Source organism: Macaca nemestrina, chromosome 7 (genome assembly GCF_043159975.1).
Source record: "Macaca nemestrina isolate mMacNem1 chromosome 7, mMacNem.hap1, whole genome shotgun sequence".
Taxonomy (NCBI): domain Eukaryota; kingdom Metazoa; phylum Chordata; class Mammalia; order Primates; family Cercopithecidae; genus Macaca; species Macaca nemestrina.
Window position 1 is genome coordinate 168487168 of NC_092131.1, and position 14614 is coordinate 168501781.

Here is a 14614-nt window from a genome sequence, read left to right on the forward strand (position 1 = left end):
AGATGAAAACGTGTGGTCAGCATCTTTAGAAGCACAGCCTCTCCGTGGACTCGAAGAGTATAATTAGGTTATTCGTGTGGAGGTGCACCTTCTGATCCCACTCCGGAGAGGGACTGCAAAAAAGGAGTCACATACCCAGGTGCAGATGGGGAACGGAAACCCAGAGCAGACAAGAGACCCCGAGGTCTTAGGACGGAAAGGATTTCAAAATCAGCAACACTGACTCCTCACTTTACAGAAGAAGAAATCGAAGCCTAATTACAACAAAGCCTTGCCCAAGCTTTTTTCTCCAGAAAGATGGAGACCTGCAACCTAGTCCCTACCTAACCTCACCTCCTGGCTCCTCTCACACCAAGAAAGCCACAGTGCTGCAGGACTGCTGCTCCCGGCCTGTGTGGCTCCCCTCCTCTCAGCACATGAAATGGGTTGATGACCTTTGTGGGGAGATACTTACTAGACCTCTCCCTGGGGGTTTTGGTGTTGAAGACCGAGAGAGGATTGTAGCGATTGAGGGTGGGCTCCAGGAATGCCACTGGTATGGCAGCTGCCAGTGAGGCCAGACATTCTCCAAGGGCAGGGCGTTGCCTGGAAACAAAGAAGTGCATTTAGAAGTGTTGCCCCCCACATGCTGGCCCCATGCATTGACGGACCAGTCCTTCCCCATAGGTTAACCCATGGACATCCCCAGGCACTAGGCCCAGCAAGGTTGCATGCACTTCTTCCTCTCATCTTTCTCTGGACACTAACCAATGCTCTCGCTACATAGATCCTAGCTCTCTTTTTTCTTTTTTTTTTTTTGAGACGGAGTCTCGCTCTGTCGCCCAGGCTGGAGTGCAGTGGCCGGATCTCAGCTCACTGCAAGCTCCGCCTCCCGGGTTTACGCCATTCTCCTGCCTCAGCCTCCCGAGTAGCTGGGACTACAGGCGCCCGCCACCTCGCCCGGCTAGATTTTTGTATGTTTTAGTAGAGACGGGGTTTCACCGTGTTAGCCAGGATGGTCTTGATCTCCCGACCTCGTGATCCGCCCGTCTCGGCCTCCCAAAGTGCTGGGATTACAGGCTTGAGCCACAGCACCCGGCCTCTTTTTTTTTTTTTTTGAGACAGAGTCTCACTCCGTTGCCCAGGCTGGAGTGCAGTGGCGCAATCTCGGCTCACTGCAAGCTCCGCCTCCCAGGTTCACACTATTCTCCTGCCTCAGCCTCCTGAGTAGCTGGAACTACAGGCGCCCGCCACCTAACCCGGCTAATTTCTTTTTGTATTATTTTTTAGTAGAGACAGGGTTTCACTGTGTTGGCCAGGATGGTCTCGATTTCCCGACCTCGTGATCCGCCCGCCTCAGCCTCCCAAAGTGCTGGGATTATAGGCGTGAGCCACCGCGCCCGGCCAGATCCTAGTTCTTAACTGGTTAAGATGATATAATACACTGAGCAGCTTTGTCCCTCTCTCCCAGCATGTGCGAGAGCAAGTTCTGCTGCTGTCCAAATTGAGATGGATTCCCCCCGTTCTCAAAAAAGCTTTGAAATCTGTGTAATTTCCCTGTGTCTATTCTCTACTATGGATGGAGCCGGTGTCCACTAGTGGGAACAGTAGGTAACACACCAAAGCACCAACGAGACACAAAAATAAAAGACCTGCTTTTTAACAGAAACAATAGGTCCTAAAACCTACTTCTCGATTTACAGGAGAGACCTCAAATAACTGTTACTCCCGTCCCTCTTTTGTACAAACAGTTGACTGTCCACCATATCTTAAGGTTTGGTTTTTAAGTCTTTCTGTGAAGCAAGCAAACAAACAAAAACAAAAGGCTTGGGATTCTTTGTCCAGAGTCCAAGTTCTCCAACTGAGAGTACTTACACTTGCCTGCAGGGTAACCAAGTCTGTAAGTACAAGGGATGGGAACTAACCTTTGGCTGGTCAAAGCAGAGTCAGAACTGCAATACATTTTCTTCCTCCCAGATCTGGGCTGAACTTTGGGTTTGAATCTTATCTACTGCTAGTGAGATAACACAGTGATAGAGCTGGCTAGGAGGGCCCTGTGCAGGGACTGACAGCTGTTGCTTTCTAATGAATGAGAGACCAGAGCCATCTCTTTCCCACCCATCAACATCTGTCAGCCACTCGCCCATATCTAATCACAGAGAGACTATGCACCTGACTTGCAAGTTTCATGTGATATCAGCTCCCAGATACGAGGGACTTTTTTCAAACAAACCAATAATGTGAGCCCTTTGTTAGATCATGATACAAAGATAATAGGTGAAAATGCAGACAACAGGTCTATAATTAACACTCAAGTGGGGCCAGGCGTCACCGGTCTCACGTGTGTAATCCCAGCACATTGGGAGGCCGAGGCAGGCGGATCACGAGGTCAGGCGATCAAGACCATCCTGGCTAACATGGTGAAACCCCGTCTATACTAAAACTACAAAAAATTAGCTGGGTGTGGTGGCGGGTGCCTGCAGTCTCAGCTACTCGGGAGGCTGAGGCCGGAGAATGGCGTGAACCCGGGAGGTGGAGCTTGCAGTGAGCTGAGATTGCGCCACTGCGCTCCAGCCTGGGCGAGAGAGCAAGACTCCATCTCAAAAAAAAAAAAAAAAAAAAAAAAAAAAGAAAGAAAGAAAAAGACTTAGGTGGGGGGCTTACCATATGCAAGCCCTTACTCTGCCTGCCTCTATGACTGATCAGCTCAAGTCAAGCACTGATGCTGTGCATATGAGCTATGCTGTGCATATGAGCTCATGAGCAGTATCCCTGGGAACTGAGGGTGCTGGGCTGCACCTCGGGGAATGTTACAGGATCATCACACGACAATCGCCAGCTTGAGAAAGGGCACTTAGAGCCAAGAGCCAACACTTGCCACCTTACTGTGACTCTGTGGAAGCAGAAGGGCATCCAATTCTTGTGGGTTTCCTTCAGCTCCCCACTGAGACCTGTGCCCAAGACTATGTGTTAATTGCCTCTCACTGTGACAACAGCCAGTAATTCCAGCAGCACCAAGAAGCTAGAATGCCAAAAGCATAGATTGTCTTAAAGTGGATAACAAGTATTTATTATGGGGAGGTTAGGGGAGCCTTTTTTTTTTTTTTTTTAACTGAAAAGTAAACTAGATAGTTTTAACCTTAACCTTTGTCCTCCAGATTCTTTCTCATTAAATGCAGGGCAAATGTAGAACCTGTGTTCTATATTGAACTCTAAATCAACAATGTGGTCAAGTAACATATCTGGATGGACTAATCTTAAGGATTAGAGTCAACCTGCAGCTTTGCTCTAACAGAGAAATAGACATATTTGAGTTGGATTAAAAATATGATCTTGGCCGGGTATAGTGGCTCACATCTGTAATTCCAGCACTTTGGGAAGCCAAGGCGGGTGGATCACGAGGTCAGGAGTTCAAGACCAGCCTGGCCAACATGCTGAAACCCTGTCTCTACTAAAAATACAAAAATTAGCTGGGCATGGTGGTGGATGCCTGTAATCCCAGCTACTCAGGAGGCTGAGGCAGGAGAATCATTTGAACCCGGGAGGTGGAGGTTGCAGTGAGCCGAGATTGCACCACTGCACTCCAGCCTGGGTGACAGGGTGAGACTCCATCTCAAAAAGAAAAAAAGAAAAGAAAAGAAAAGAAAAGAAAAATGGTGATCTTAACTGGTCTTGAAAGAAATGACTGCACAAGACTATGATAGAATCTGCAGACAGCAAATCTGGGGGTAGACAGAAGTGTCCTGCTTGAGATATAAGATAAGTCTGCTGAACTAGAGAGGAGGAGGAGGGAAGGGTGAGTGAGTTGGCAGAAAGCTGTGTATTCCTTCGAAAACCCACCCAGTCTTCATTCAAGTTACCAAACATATTTTAAAAAGTGATCTTTTAAATTCCTATAAGAGGAAGTGAATATATGTGGTTTTATGTTTTATCTTCTTCTTAGGCTTGGATGATAGCCTGCTCGGCTATGAAGCATTTGAGCCAATAACTTTAAAATCAGCCCCAGTCAGCAACACTGGATTGACAGGTCCTCAGTCAGGCAATCTCTTCTTAGCTGATGGCTCAGTCTTGTCCTTTGGATGAAGGTTTGCCTGCTACAACCTCCCCACCCAGGACTTCTCCAGAAGGAGAGTGGAAGCCCTTGGACAAACCAATCCTACTGCGCCCTGTGTATCAATGCTGTGCAGAGACGGAGACTGCTGAGACGCAGGTGCTCTCGGGGAAGCTCTCACAAGGCAGCTTCACTTCTGAGCAGGCCCCAGGCCGGGCCTCTTCCCCCGCCTTTCCTTCTCAGCACCTGCTCTTCCCCGATTATTTCTCTTCTTTACTAAGCTCCAAGTGTGGCCAGGCGTGGGAAGAGGGGCATCATTTTAACTTCAGATCTGAGTTGCCAATTCCTTTGGTGACAACTGAGGACAGTGAGTGCTTCTACACATCAAATACAGGCATTCACGAGGGGCAATTTTTTTCAGCTAAGAGTTTTACCATCTTTACCACAGTGGCCAATGAGTAGAAATGTGGTGTTTTCTCTCTTCAGTCTTGCTTTGTGAGTTGGAGGAAGAAATAAGGAGATAAACTGTGAAAGGACAAGGCCACAGGGAGAGCATTGGTGAAAGAAAACCTGGGTGAAAATCAGGAATAACAAGGGGTAAGACATCAAATCTGATTTTTTTTTTTTTTTTTTTTTTTTTGAGACAGAGTCTTACTGTGTCGCCCAGGCTGGAGTACAGTGGTGCGATCTCAGCTCACCTGCAAACTCTGCCTCCTGGGTTCAAGCGATTCTCCTGCCCTAGCCTCCTGAGTAGCTGGGACTACAGGCACGCACCACCACGCCCGACTAATTTTTGTATTTTTGGTAGAGACAAAGTGTCACCAGGTTGGCCAGGCTGGTCTCAAACTCCTGACCTCAGGTGATCCACCCGCCTCTGCCTCCCAAAGTGCTGGGATTATAGGCATGAGCCACTGTGCCCTGCCTGATAGCAAATTTTACATGGAGATGAACCTAAGAGACAACGGGTCCTGAGGAGGCTTGGTACTGAATGGATCCATTCTTCTTCTCTCTCTTTTTTTTCCCCTCTTTCTTTGATCAAAATTAAAACCACGATCTCCTGAAAGTGGATTTCTAGAAGGTTAGTCAGACACGAAGGCAGTCCTTGGGGTAAAAGGCGGTTGCTAAGTCTCAGTTCTCTGGTGCTGTGTTGACTCAGGGGACTGGCCCTGCCCTCTCATATTAATTACTGACAAAGCTGACCACTCCACAAGCTCCACAACAGGCCATTTTCTAGTCTGGGGCACACAATGGTGCTAATTAGCTTCTGGCCAAGAAATAAACAACAGCTCTCTTGGCCTAGCTGTTAAAAGTTAAACCCAGGAAAAAATAAAAAAAGTAAAACCCAGAAGTCTGCCAATTAATGCTCCCGGCTGTGAAATATCAGTGTGGATGACTTTGGCCCCAAAGCCCAAGGAGGGATTGAGATAGGCAAAGACTTGCTGTTATTAATATAAGGCTCCCCGGTCATCAGTGCTCCCCAGCAGGGAGTGTTGGTACGGGCCAAGCTTTCCGCAGAGAAAAGCCTACAGAAACAGCTCCATAATAGCCAGAGGATATATTGCAAGGGTTTATCATTGGATACGGAAACTCTCTTTATTTAGAGACAAGTTCTTGTCTGGTAGCCCAGGCTGGAGTGCAGTGGTGCTATCATAGCTTATGGCAGCCTTGAAAGCCTGGGCTCACGCGCTTCTCTCACCTCAGCCTCTTGAGTAGCTAGGACTACAGCATGTGCCACCATGACTGGCTGATTTAAAAAATTTTTGTAGCCACTGGGTCTCGCCAGGTTGCCCAGGCTCGTCTGGTCTCGGTTCTTACTGCCTCGTACGGTATTTTTCACACAATACATACTTGGTCAATGGGTGACAGACTGGACAGTGTTCAGTTTGTATTTCAGTTTTTGTTACATCCTAATTTGACAAGTCACACTTTCCTTTTCAATCTCTCAATTTTACTTCCACAGATCTGAATCTTGCCTCTCAAAATCTATTGTTAGGGAGACAGGAAAAGACAAAGTCATCAAAGTAATAATGTCTTCCATGTAAATGGTGCTTTGCAATTTTGAAAGTTCCTTCATTTATATTCCAGAGGGTACTAAAGACAGGAAATAGCATGCAACAGAGAAGCAGAAAGCACAGTGGGGACAGGGCAGGACACGGGTCTAGACAGCAGTGTTGGTGACCTTAGAGGTTTAGGGAACACTGTGCAATGTCTGATCAGAAATAATTGGTCAAAGGGAGCCAGGCAGGATGAAAGAAACAAAATAGCTTTAAAGCATGAAGTAGAAAACTCAGTCTTCATTTGAGGCAAAACTGAGACCCAGGGTTTAATGTTATCAAGTTTCAAGCTTTGCTTTCTTGAATAACCCCCATCAAATGTTCTTTAAGTTCATCAAAGTGTCTCCAAGTTAAATAAGCAGGTATTCTGCATGATTAAATGCACAAACCATTATCCTTCTCTGAAATTTTGTGTCTGAAAACTCCATTTGTCAATGACATTCTCAATTAGAAAATATTCCAAAAGAAATGTCTGTACTCTGTTTCAATGACTTTTCCCCTCACAGTCAACCCTATCACCAAGGTGTCTTGAATCATTTCTATCTACAAAGCATACTCCAGGTGGAGCTGGAAAGCAGGATACCTAGTGATTCCCTTACATACGTTCATCAGTCTAGGAGATGTCAGCAAAAGGTGATAGAGACATGGTGGGTTCATTGTACTTTGCTCTGTGAAACCCACAAGAAATGAGGAAAAGAAACTGGGAAGACATCTTGATCTGTGCTAAAACTGGAAAATGTACGATAACTCTGAACCCATAAAATACGAACCAAATCAAGTAAGGACACCGAAATGGAAACACACTTTCCAGACCTGGAAGAGGACATAGAAATCTTTGCAAGTAAATACAGGGGTTTTAACGGGGCCAAAAGAAAAGGTTTTGCCTGAAACAATGAGGATGAAGGGTGTGAGCAGGCCACGGGAGACCTGGCGGGCAGCATGCGTGTGGGGCCATGTTGCATATTACAGAGTAGCAGATGGGAACAGAGTAGGGAGAAGTATACCTGCCATCCTGCCATTCTCATGACCTGGACTCCTAGCCTAGAGAAACCCTGGAGGTCAGGTGAAGCGAAAGAGTGAGAGAAGTAGCCCATTTTGTGGCCACCGACTTGAGTTCTCTAAGTAGGGGATACAGTTACGTTAAATCACTAAACACAAGTCCTATGACTCTAGGATGCACTGAGTTTCATCAGCCTCTCACCTGGGCCAGTTGCTTACTTTAGTTGGGGGAGAACATCAGAGGCTGAGCGTTGGTACATTGCTAGGGCTAAACACACGGCTGATTTAGGGAGAAAGAGTTAGTCCTGAGCCAGCTTCTCAGAGGTGAAGCTGCCTGCTGTTTCTTCCTGTTCATTCTCCTCCATTTTTTTTTTTTTTTTTTGAGACGGAGTCTCGCTCTGTCGCCCAGGCTGGAGTGCAGTGGCCGGATCTCAGCTCACTGCAAGCTCCGCCTCCCGGGTTCACGCCATTCTCCTGCCTCAGCCTCCCGAGTAGCTGGGACTACAGGCGCCCGCCACCTCGCCCGGCTAGTTTTTTGTATTTTTTAGTAGAGACGGGGTTTCACCGTGTTAGCCAGGATGGTCTCGATCTCCTGACCTCGTGATCCGCCCGTCTCGGCCTCCCAAAGTGCTGGGATTACAGGCTTGAGCCACCGCGCCCGGCCCATTCTCCTCCATTTTAAAACACACAAGCACACATATCCTCTTCACTCTCGAGAACTGGCAGTGCACCTAATAACCAACCAACAGATGAGAAACATAGTTTGGGGGAAAAATATTTAGGAAAAAAAATACAGAAAAAAGCAATAGGGACAGCCTTAACCTAGGGACTTCTCCAAGCCTTGACTTCTACCAACAGGGAGTACGAAGCACAGACAGATTTTTCACGGTGCTGCAGCTACACAATCAACCTGGAATGAATGCATGAATGAAGGAGAGAAAGTCACATGGAAAGCAGTCTTCTTCTGGTCGCACATATCAGAGTTGACTTTTCTTTGACTTTTTTTTCAAGAGAAGAATGCATAAGCTTTATAAAAACTTGTACAAAGAACCGTGCAGACATACGGGTGAATGTATACATGTAATGAGAGAATGAGAAAGATACTGAGGACGTATTTACAAATGCTCAGGGGGAGAAATAAACTAAAAACATCTGCCTTAAGTGGAATTTGGCATTAATAGAAAATTTTTTGTTGATTTTTCTGTGATTTGGTATAAAATATGGATAAAACTTTGTCTGCCCAGTTCCTATCCTAAATTATAAAAGATTTATCTATATTTTATGTAAAACAGTAAGAAAAGCCTGACAACTGTTAAAGACTTAAAATCATAATAAAAACAAATGTAGTCATTAGTTCCTCAACTAATTTCTTGTATTCTGGAAGCTATTTAGAAGCCGTGATTATGAAGAAACAGACATTTCTACAACAGTTTTTGGTTTCTAGTACATGACTTCAAGTCAGTAGTTCCTTAGTTCTTGAAGGGGCTGAAGCCTTTTGTTTTATTTTTGGCTTTATTGAGAAATTGCAATTTGAATAAATATAAGTTTTGACATGAGACAAGGGTTCACCGCTGATTTGTTTGATAAAAGCATCATGGAAAATAGATACCGAAGGATTTTAGATTAAGTAATTTTAAGCACAGATTCAATTCTTTCCAGTTTGCTTGTTTGAAAAGGCAAGAAAGAAAACAAAAATCTTCCAAGGATAAGAGTAAGATCCAGAGTTTTGTTAATACTGTTTATCCTTCCGATCTTCCCCATGGATTAAACAGAACAACAGAACACAAAGTATTTGATGCTGAAAAGCGAGGGGTCACCGAGGGCCTCTGCTGCGACAGGCAGATTAGAGAGGCCAACTGGAACCCACACACTTCTGCAATCAGCTTGCTTAGACTCAAGAGGATTGACTAGCATTGCTAATACCAAAGTGTGCACTTGTTGAAAACTATAGCAAATCTGACAGCCAAGACCGGTAAAGGTCCGGGGTTGTAGCACACAGAAACTCATTAAACACTAAAGCACCTGCCGCATGTCCCTTGAGCTTCTCAGCAAACTTTAACCTCAGACACTCTGAAAGCTATTTAGAAGCTGTGATTCTGAAGAAACAGACATATCTCCAACACAGTTTGGTTACAAGCTCATGATTTAGCTTGGCTATATTGCTTCTGCAGCCACCTACATTCACCAGCTATCTCCACAGAAGTCATCAATCTCAATAGCCTCATCATTGCACTTCTTTATATTGCCGTAAGAATCTCAAAACCACCACTCTATAACAGTGAGCATTTTGGTTTTGCTGCATTGAAATGATATCATTAAGTGTTTAAAAAACTGTAAGTAACATTTTGCTACGCCTGAAAGTGTTAGCCTCTTCGTTCACTAATTACCTTTCAACATAAATGTTCTTTCCTGTCCCAAGGGAGTAGAGGCTGCACAGTATGTGGTAGCAGGAAATCTGCACATCACCCACTGAAACAAAGAAGAAATGTCATTGATTTGCACCAATCCTGAACACAGAAAGGATCCATGAAGAGGAAAAAAAAATGCATGAGCATCAGTCAAGAGTAAAACCTCTCTCTCTCAACAAACATATCCCTTTTCTACCCAGATGCCAGTTTGCTAATTGCTGGACTGGGAAAAAAAAAAAAGATAGGAAAAATCCTCCACTGAGCAATCCCAGTTCCTCTGTGGGGCTTACCATGAAGACCACATTGCTTCACAGGGAAAGGAATCACTTGACCAATGGGTCCTTCCATAATGCGATTTGGTTTGTTTCCAACAGAGACAGACATTTTAGCCAAATTTTATCCAGTGCAATATTTCCTTCCTTGGGAAGGAAGAATGCAAAAAATCTGAAGCTTGAATGAGCCTTTTGCTCATTTCCCAGGAAGATACGTCAAACTGCTAGACTTTCCTTAGAGACAGAGCAAAATCCCTCATGTCTGCCTATCCCAAGTTCTCTGCTGGGTGTTCGGCAAAAGGCAATTCAATAGCATGATTTGTATCATGTTTCCTAGGGGATGGGCATGTTTTGCTTGTGAATCTGCAGGCTAAACATCCCTAGCCATGTCTGGAGCTCATACCAAGGCTGGGACTACTTTCAGAAATAATTTAATGTTTTATTTTCCAGCTAAGGAATTGCATCATTTCTATGACACAAAATAATGAGTTTAGATGTTCTCCCAGCCCCCACACAACAGAAATTATTGATTTTCAGTTGTTCAAGGATATAAAAGACATAGTCCTAGCTATCAACAACTGGTCAAATTAAATCATGTCCCAACATTTAAAGTGTAAAGCTGAAGTTTGGTGGCAGATTATCTGCACAGGGGGCTGGAAATGGTGGCACTAAACATGGTGTTAATGCAAACTAAAATAAAACCAACCAACTTTAGTCTTCTGAAAGCTCAGATAATGAAATGTTAGCAATTTTCCTTTGCTCCTGGTATCCAATGAATAAATTAAGGCTTCTTAATAAGAAAAATGATGTCTCAAAAACCCAGGAGCAAATCTATCTCCCACTGTATTACTCAGATAACCTTTCAAATGAAGCGAGAGTACAATAGCTGAGAGCTAGACTAGCAGATGGGAAATTCTGGTCCAGAACAAAAGTGGAAAAAGATAAATATTATATATTCAAGTTAGGGAATTTCTTTCCATTCCAAGAGTCTATTACTACTTTCCCCCATTTTTTTTTTTTTTTAAATCTAAGAAGGAAAAGTCTTGCAATAATTCTCTCTCTGCTCTGCCCTCAAAGTCAACATAAGTGAATGGGCCCTGCACCTCCTATCTGGGGCCACGCACACATAAATCCATGGCAAATACCAGTAGAACTCACAGAGTAGATCCATTCCAAACTGATGCTGAGCGACGTGCTCAAAGATGGACGTCAGGATGGGGAGCAGGGCCACTGTAGTGTAGTTAACATTCTGAGAAACGCCTTGAATCTGCGTCCGGGAATGGGTGAACTTCCCAAGTTTCAGGTTTTCTGAGGTCTTCTCCAAGTCTTCCGCACCATTTTCAAAGAATGCTCGTAGCCCAGCCTTCACCAGCTCGGAGCCCGACTTCATGACAGTCCTGCAAGCAAACAGTGTTCAAATCTAGAGCTGCACTTTTGGCCAACCCTCTTCTTGAAACTGGCTGGCAGCGCCACCTGGGCAGACATTTGCCACTCCTGTCACTCAATGACACTGTGTCAGGAGAAAGGGAGATAGCAGTTAACATCCACGAAGAAACCTGAATCAATCCCAGAGGGGCTAGCCACTGGACAATCTGAGGAAAATACTGCTCACCTCTTTAGGAAATGCAGAGAACAATCTAGAATGAAGCCACCTGCTATTATCTATAGTAAGATGCAACTGGCTAAAGTTAAAAGAACAGGGAAATGAGCTTTAAGAAAAGTTGTGGGATAAACAACTTTTTTTTTTTTTTTTTTTTTTTTTTTTTTTTTGAGACATCGAGTTTTACCCTGTCACCATGCTGGAGTGCAGTGGTGTGATCTTGGCTCACTGCAACCTCCACCTCCCGGGCTCCAGTAATTGTTCCGCCTCAGCCTCCCGAGTAGCTGGCATTACAGGCGCCCGCCACCGCACCCGGCTAATTTTTGTGTTTTTAGTAGAGACGGGGTTTCACCATGTTGGCCAGGAAGGTCTCCATCTCTTGACCTGGTGATCCACCCGGCTTGGCCTCCCAAAGTGCTGGGATTACAGGCATAAGCCACTGCACCCAGCCTGGCTAAATAACTTTTATAAAGGCTAGCTAGAAACATAAACTCTTCTGATGCGAGACCTCTTAGAGAAAAAGAGCAAAGAAATAAGTCAACAGAAGTTTAGACTTCTGTTAGTTTGCAGGAAATGTCCTAGATTGGATGAGGAAAGAGAAAAGAGACACCTAGCCCTTTTAAAGTAAACAGCTTAATCACACTTCTGGAAAATACAAAACAAAACATTGAAATGTGATCTACAGGGATGATGATCAGCTCTGGACATTTGACATCTTCCATCAAAACTACAGTATTTCATAAAACTTAGAATTGGAACAAAGCTTACAAGTCATCTATAAGTTTTATATTTCTGTATCTTATTCAGAAGATTATGAAAGACTTGGTTCAAAGACAGATGCTTTTTATCTACATCATTCTCCTGATAATCATTCAATTCATCCAAGACAATAAAAACAAAGAAATTAAGTCAGTGAGGCTTGTTCTTGTCCTATAAGTATTCATGAGCTGTCTTCCTAACTTTTTTTTTTGAGATGGGGTCTCACTCTGTTGCACAGGCTGGAGTGCAGTGACCTCTCATGGGAGACTCCCATGCTCAGCGATCCTCTCACCTCAGCCTCCCGAGTAGCTGGGATCACAGGCATGTGCCACCATGTCTGGCTAATTTTTAAAATTTTTTGTAGAGATGGGGGTCTATGTTGCCCAGACTGGTCTTTAACTCCTGGCCTAAAGCGATCCCCCCACCTCTGCCTCTCAAAGTGCTGGGATTACAGGCATGTGCCACTGCATCTGGCCCTTCCTAACTTTCTAGTCCCAAGTTTTGTTAGGAATAATTACTCAATACACCAACCTGCAACTGATCGTCATTTAAAACAAAACAAACAAACAAACAAACAAACACTGGACTCTCTCAAGACTTTTCCCAAGTTTCTTAAAGATTTCTCATCCCTTTAATAGTCCTTACTCCCCCCCTTTTTCATAGCCATTCTCAATTCATCAAGGATTTTCATCTTTGGGACACTCTTTTAGTGTCCCACTCCTTTGGGCTGGTAACCTCTTTTGCATAGGGTCTTAGGAGGTGTGTCCTCCTCCCAACTTTGATAAAAACGTTTCTTTCTTTTCCCCTCCCTCCCTCCCTCCCTTCCTCCCTTCCTTCCTTACTTAGGTCTCGCTACATTCTTCAGGCTGGTCTTGAACTCCTAGGTTCAAGCAATCCTTCCACTTTAGCCTCCTGAATAGCTTCGATTACAGGCAGAAACTATGGTGTCCGACTCTGACAAGGACCCTTCTTAACAGACACGTTAAAGAAAGCTCCTTGTTAGTTCTTTCCACTGCTGCTTTTTTTTTTTTTTTTTCCAGACAGGGTCTGGCTCTGTCATCTAGGCTGGAGTGTAGTGGCGCTATCTCAGCTCACTGCAACCTACACCTCCTGGACTCAAGCCATCCTCCCACCTCAGCCACCCAAGTAGCTGGGACTACAGGCATGCACCACCATGCCTAGCTAATTTTCGTATTTTCTGTAGATAAGATGTTTCACCATGTTGCTCAGGCTGGTCTTCAACTGTTGAGCTCAAGTGATCTGCCTGCCTCAGCCTCCCAAAGTGCTGGGATTACAGGCATGAGCCACCACGCCAGGCCTGCATCTCTCTTTTTCAGTCTCATCATTTGTGTTATTACCAGAACTTATGTATTTTTTTTTTTTTTAACACTTCTTCCCAAATTCCTAGGCCATGGGATCGTCTTTGTCTCTGATTCTTTGGAAGTCAGATCTCTGTGCATTTCCTTCCTTGGCCATTTTGAATTCAGAGGGCTGTTGTTCATCTTTCCCATAACATTTGTAGATTCACCACCCACCAGTGGGCTATGCCACATTATATATTTTATCTTCTGAAAGATGAACTTCTTAGGAAGGAAAGACAAGAACTGATCAGGCCTTAGCATTCCGTCTCTGCCATGGCAGTGACTCTCGTTATGTGAACTGTGAAAAAGAGAGTGCTAACTTCTAAGGTCTTTGCCTTGTCTCCTCTCTCTTCCCAAACCCTGGCAGCAGTGATCTGTCTTCTCTTCAGTAAAATTAGTGAGATGACAGGGTCAGAGAGGAAGTCATGAGAAACTATTGGGAAAAACTGGGCAGACTTACCTTGTGTCAAGTGTCTGAGCTAAGATGTGAAGACAGCTCACCATTGTAGTAGAATCACTACCTAGAATAAAAAATATCGTCTGTGATTCCCCCCAACCACTCAGCCTGTCTTTCAAATGCAGTCTTCTCCACATGCACAAACCACAGCCCAGCATCATTAACTACCAACACATAAAGTGCTAGGCCTGTGCTCAGAGACAATGCATTCATTTCTAGCCTGACACAGCCTTTGCTTTATGATGGATGTCAGAGGCAGAGATGAAAATTTTTACTGGTGTGGAAAATCTGAGCAGTTAAAAGGGTAAAGAGGTCATTTATCATGCTTCAGATCAATTTTCTATGGCAAATTTAGGTGACACCTTAGTCCCAAGGCCTGGGTGGTCTGAGGAAGACACAAATAAAGGCAAAGTACAAGTTCAGGATGATTACAGGGAGGAGCGGTGCCTTTAGCAACACTTCACTTACCAAAGAGGGAAATTCTGTGTCTAACAAGGGCAGCAAGTTTGCAGAACAGGCTGAAGCAGAAAAGAAAACAATTCAGAAAGTCACAGAGATGAAAGGACTCATGCTTTGTATCCCCCACCCCAATGTCCCTTACACTGTGAAACAGAGGGCACAGAGTGGCATTCTAGGAAGATGCACTACGTTCCTAGCAAAGAATCCTCTGGTCC

General features: G+C 44.5%; 1 protein-coding gene across 26 annotated transcripts in view; it reads right to left on the reverse strand.

The window, feature by feature from the left end:
* Positions 1–14614, reverse strand: part of LOC105463656 (ryanodine receptor 3) — a 561838-nt gene that overhangs the window by 86414 nt on the left and 460810 nt on the right. For all 26 annotated transcript variants that reach the window (XR_011606198.1, XR_011606199.1, XM_071067152.1 and 23 more), the window contains exons 61-65: positions 14409–14458; positions 13944–14004; positions 10922–11160; positions 9471–9552; positions 455–585 (exon numbers count right to left, since the gene is read on the reverse strand). Coding sequence is in view for 24 of the 26 variants with exons in the window: in XM_071067152.1 (XP_070923253.1) it covers positions 455–585; positions 9471–9552; positions 10922–11160; positions 13944–14004; positions 14409–14458 (563 nt within the window). In the remaining 2 variants the exon portion in view is untranslated. The remainder of the gene's footprint in view (positions 1–454; positions 586–9470; positions 9553–10921; positions 11161–13943; positions 14005–14408; positions 14459–14614) is intronic.